General features: G+C 36.6%; 1 protein-coding gene across 1 annotated transcript; it reads left to right on the forward strand.

Moving 5' to 3' along the window:
• Window positions 1-805: 805 nt before the first annotated feature.
• On the forward strand, window positions 806-2,181 carry chst12a (carbohydrate (chondroitin 4) sulfotransferase 12a). The gene is given in 1 exon segment (NM_213547.2): window positions 806-2,181. A coding segment is annotated over 1 exon segment (1,311 nt). The 5' UTR covers window positions 806-845; the 3' UTR covers window positions 2,157-2,181.
• The last annotated feature ends 3,949 nt before the right edge of the window (window positions 2,182-6,130 follow it).

Here is a 6,130-nt window from a genome sequence, read left to right on the forward strand (position 1 = left end):
AATGACTACTTCTGCTACTGAGAAACCAGGAAATGAGTAAAGGGTCTATTCTGAATTGGATTTGTGTTTTTATAAATTATGTTATGAATTTATTAATTATTTTGTAAAACTTTTATGAGACTGATCTGGCTCCATATGATTCAGAGTTTGGACAGTAAGTTGTTTACATAAGATTCCATTTGTATACGCATATAATCTTATTTGAACCAACAGTGTAAATGTAGCTTCATTTGCTACAAAACGACTGAGAATAACAGCCACCTCAGGTATGATCATGTGCCTTGTTTTTATGAAACACACAAAATATTGATGATATAACGTGATCTAATTTTGCCTCAACATTTTAAACATGTCTAATGTTTTCTACTAGATGAAATTTTGTCTTCACCTGAAAAAACAAAAAGGTGAGAGAGATGATCAGAGACGGTCATATGTTCCTCAATTTCTGGTGAAATCTGTCAACTCTTACCACCTAAAATGAGCAATTAGCATTGAATTTAAATTGAGGTAAAATATGTGTGTTTTATTTTATTCTAGCTTTTTAAGCTAACAATTTAAATTGACACAGCACCACTGTGTTTTCATGGTAAGTGATGAAATATAGTTTTTTATTATACTAAAATAGAATGCTCAGTCATGATTAACCAGTCAGAAGGAAGTTTGAATGCTTTATCATATAAAGAGAATCTAAAATGTTAGTTGTCTGTTGTGTAATGAGAACCACAAGATTGTGCCACATATGTCAGCCACAGTCTTGACTTCCCTTTTCTGATTTGTTTCCTTTTACTTCAGAGAATGATGAATGCAGTCTGGGCAGTCGCTTGTATAATGGAGTTGAGGTGAGAATGGCTCTTTCTCAATCAAAATCTACCAAAATGGGAAAGTCAAGGTTATTCCGCATTTTCATGATTGTGGGTGCCGTCTTCATGATCCTTCTTATAATCATATACTGGGATGATGTGGGGGCCTCTAATTTTTACTTGCACACTACCATCTCCGGACCCCATCCGTCACGCCTCTCTCCACAGGGCCGTCGTGGGCCTGAAAAGAAAGTAGAGGAAGACAAGGAGAGCTCGTTCTTGACGGACATAGATGCATTTGTCAACCAGTTTCTAGAAGGAACCGCAGACCCTACAGAACAGGTGCGAGGAGAACCCCCTCCTGGAGAACCTCACAATCAGTCCTCTGAGAAATCAGATGAGAAATTTGTCCCGAGACGAGAGTGGAAGATCCATCTGTCCCCCATTGATCCTGAGAAAAAGCAAAAGCAGGAAAATAGAAAGCAGCTGATCCAGGATGTGTGCGGCAACAAAAGCGTCTTTGACTTCCCCGGAAAGAACAGAACTTTTGACGACATTCCCAATAAAGAGTTGGATCACCTCATCGTGGACGACAGGCATGGGATTATCTACTGTTACGTTCCCAAGGTGGCCTGCACAAACTGGAAGCGCATTATGATTGTGCTGAGTGAGAGCCTGCTAGTGGATGGTGTGCCCTACCAAGACCCTCTAGATGTTCCTCAGGAGCTCATCCACAACAGTAGCCTGCACTTCACCTTCAACAAGTTCTGGAAGCGCTATGGAAAGTTTTCACGGCACCTCATGAAAATCAAGCTCAAGAAATACACCAAGTTTTTGTTTGTGCGGGACCCTTTTGTACGACTGATTTCTGCCTATCGCAACAAATTCGAACAAGAGAACGAAGACTTCTACAAGAGATTCGCTCATGTCATGCTAAAAAAATACAGCAATTACACCGATCCACCGGCATCAGTAGTGGACGCCTTTGCCGCAGGAATTCGACCGTCTTTCTCAAATTTCGTTCAGTATTTATTGGATCCTAGCACTGAGAAAGAGATGCCTTTCAACGAGCACTGGAGACAAATGTACCGTTTGTGCCATCCCTGCCAGATAAATTATGATTTCGTGGGGAAGCTGGAGACTTTGGATGAGGACGCTGAGCACTTGTTGCGTATTCTCCGCGTAGACAATATCGTCGAGTTCCCAGAAAGCCATCGCAACAGAACGGTCAGCAGTTGGGAGCAGGACTGGTTCGCCAACATACCTTTAGAAACCAGAAAAGAGCTGTACAGGCTCTATGAAGCTGACTTTAAACTGTTTGGATATTCCAAACCAGAGAAGCTTTTACATGAGTAATGCATTGATCATCAACTTTATCAGGGTGCTGAAACGATTCTCACAGCACAATCAACAGGGGCAATAGGAGTTCCTGCTGCCTGGTTCTTAATGTGCGGCTCTTTCACATGATGCTGTTAATGAAGGCTCTTTCACATGACTCCAGTTCGAAGGGTCAATGTTAGATTAGTTAGATTGATCCAGTTAGCTCCTCCAGATAGGTTCTGTAATTGCAGACATTGCTTTCTCCATTGTTTGCCATTCAAAAGTGCAGTGCCCTCCTGAACGTGACGTGGAAAAAAAGTTATTATAACCATGAATTTAGAATATGTTTACAAATTATTCATTCCCTCCCTCATAGTTAAATCATGGCCACAGTTTACTCATTTAAGTTTAGTTGAAGCCATTTTGCACTCATATGATGTCTATTTTAATGTGGTTCAAATCAAATCAAAGTAATTAAATGAAAAACTCTGAGACAAAAACCTCACAGGGAACCTCTCTCTACACAATGCTTGTTAAAGGCTGATTTATACTTTTGCGTCAAGCGCACGCGTATGGTCCGGCACAGCCTTCGCATAGCCCTTGCCATGGCTGATGCTAACGCTGATGCGCACCTCTCAAAAAATTTAACTACATGTCGCAACGATGCGTAGTGCAAGCTCTGTTATTGGTAAGCTTGGGCAGCTGTGACAAGTGTGATCGAGCCCAGTGGAGCGAGTGTTTACAAGTGTCGAGTCCTGTGAAGGAGGTCCAGATGGAGACTTATGTGTTTACCTTATGATTAAAGTTGTTGCACGTCTGCCAGTTCCCGCAGTTAGCCACTTGTACATTAAGGTAGCAATCAGGAAAAAACAAAACACCAGTGATGTAACTGGACACAGAGGAACATAAAAGCCTACTGCCAGCTAGCGTTTTGGAAGTGTTATTGCAGAGCAACACAAACAGCATGCAGAAGTATAAATGCATGACTGCACACAAGGCTAATGCCATGAGTCACGTCGATCACGCGACGCTATTATTATAATTATAAATAAGTATGTGCAAGCCAGTGACATGATCTGAGCTTTTCTTGGCTTACTTTGTAAAGTGAGAACGTAAAGTAGAACTAGGTGTTGTGACCAATGTGGTGATTTGATTATTTTTCATATGGATTTGGTTCAATATCAGTAATATAATGACTGATATTAATATTTAATATTTCATTTAAAATGTTAATTTTTAAATTTTATTAACCACACTTAATGAAACAGTTAAGACTTGTAATCAGATTACAATTTCAAGGCATTAGGCATTAAAATTAACATTACATACGATTAATAAAAGCTCTTGTACTTTTTATGTGGAGTTTATTTAAATTAACTGATGTTTACTAAATGATAGTTAACATTAGCCCAATAAATAGTCCCAGAACTTTTAAACTGTATTTCAGCATGAATAGATGTGAAACATCATAACAAGTGAAAATGTTTGAACCATTCAGCGAACCAATGAAGTTTTCAAGTGTTTGCTGCTGTTGTAAGCACTTCTGCAAACAGTGTTAATATTCTTATTTCTTAAAAAGCACTTCAAAATACTGTGAATTATTATTTAAACTTTATAGTGCCCACAATATTATGCAGATTTATTATCACAATGTATTGAATTATTGAATATCAGCATATGTCTATATTACAGGTTAAGAAATAAAACTGCTTTGTAATTCAAAACGGTTTTATAAAACCATTGTCTAAAATAATAATAATAATAATAATAATAAAAAACTGAACATTAATATTATTATTATTATTATTATTATTATTATTATTATTTTATATATTTTATATATATATATTTTATAGCTAAAGTGGCTTTGCAGGGTCATTGTGTTGTCGCAGGATCTACCCAGGGCAAGATATTTGGATGCTGTCTACACGGGATGTGACAGAGATTCTTTTGTCCTCCATGTTTTGTTAAATTGGTGATAAAGTGATATCAAAGAATCCATATATTTCACACAGCCCTGTATAAAAACAAAGTGGAACTGATTGAGCCAGTCACAGTGCAGATGGTATACAGAAAACACAAGACATTGAAATCACTCATGCCTGTGGTTTAATCAAAACTAGGAAAATATGAGTAAAACGAGGGAATAAATGAGAAAAATGTGACCATATTTCAAATAAAAAAACAAATTAGAAAATGAGTTCTACGATATGAACCAAATTGAAAAAGCAAGACATTTTGTGAATATAATGTGGCAATGATTTAACTTAAATGATTAAACAACTGATTTGACAGTGATGAGGAAGTGAATGAGAACATTTTTCCCCCCACCACATCATGTCCGTACAAAAGTATCGATGTTTTGCAAATATTTGATTATATGTTGTACCAGTGCCTGCTTTTTATTTTTGAAGGGCTCTTAAAAACAGTGAAATGGGTTTTGGATGTTTTTTCTTGGTCTGCTGCCTTTGACATCAAAGCTCATGATAGTCAGTAGTGAAGGATTGAAGACCTTGTGATGCTGTTAGCTAATGAGCATTGCTATGATCTTACAGCACATGTAATAGGCTCAAAACATGGTCTAGATGAAGATTTCAATGCAGGAGACAACTCTTGGCACAGTAAAAAGTGTGAAAAGCAGTCATTGGCTGCACTTTTGTTGCACTGTTCAGTGCATCGAGTCCTGTGAAAGAGTCTTTTGGTCTTTGTGGGCATTCAAAGCGATACAGTAGTGAATATACATTCCTTGCACACAGGTTACATTTGCTCAGTCCATTTCCCCCAAGTGTGTTACTATTATTTGTACAGACCTCAAGGAAAATTGAGAGAGAGAGATTTTAATGGTTATCTACTCAATGAAACCTGCACAATTTACTTTTTATTGATATTCTGAACAGTGTTTGAAAGAAACAAACTCACCTCACCAGCATACCTGTCAACCCTCCTGCTTTTCCTGGATTCTTCTGTATTTTACAGTTCTATCCCGCTATCATCCTGTAAAGGTATTTTCCCGTATTTCTCCTGTGTTTTTAATCTTTCTATGAAGAGTGGCAATAATTAGACTCTCTAGGTTTTGGGTAACAGACATATACAAATAATAATAATAATAATATCTAAACATGTCGATCTTGGTAGGTTTTCATTTAAACAACAAATTTAGTCTTAAATAAGCATAATATGTAAGGAAGTAGTCAAATAAGCTTTCATTTTTAGATCTGTGCATTTTATTAATGTGACACTTCTGTCATTTAATGTAATCAAACCAAAAAAATCTAAATGAGGGATTCATTCGCTGCTCTGTAATCAGATTGATTAAATTATTACTGACCATTTCAACTCTTTATTCACAATGAAACTGCTCCAGATGAACAGAATTAGTAATTTGGGAAATTTCTGTTTTTTTTTTGTTGTTGTTTTTTTTTTTAGGTTATCCCTTATTTTCACATCTCAGTGTTGACAGGTATGCTCACCAGTGTTATTATGTATTGTTTTAGTATGTGATAATCCCAGCAAAACACCATTGTCCTTTCATTTTAAGTTGTTTTAGCTAAACAACCACCAAAATACAAAATAAGAGTTTAAAAAAAAAGTATTGTACATTTAGCAAGTGCACATATTAGAGTATTTTAGAATATTTTTGTAACCTTTTACAATTAAATGTGAAAAGTGAAGGCACTTTTTTTGTCCTCGGAAAAAAAGCTAGATATACATTTTGAAATGCAAGCAGAAGTTTTACATATTTTTATTACAATCATAAAGGGATCTGCTGCTGCGCTCACAGCGATTTCTTTCTTTCTTTTTAAGGCATTTGTGTCTTTTGTGACAGAGAAACCTCAGTTTTTATGTTTCCCTATTTTTCCTCCTGGATTGTTGCAACCTTTTAAAGTAGTTCACGGTCTCTATATTGCACAAAATTGTCAGTGTTCTGCAGTGAAGCAAGTAAATGGAGTAGCTGACATCAAAAAGATATTTCTTTGTAACAGAGACTGAAGTATTCCGATTATGGCCTG

The sequence above is a fragment of the Danio rerio genome, chromosome 3, assembly GCF_049306965.1.
Source record: "Danio rerio strain Tuebingen ecotype United States chromosome 3, GRCz12tu, whole genome shotgun sequence".
NCBI classification, from domain to species: domain Eukaryota; kingdom Metazoa; phylum Chordata; class Actinopteri; order Cypriniformes; family Danionidae; genus Danio; species Danio rerio.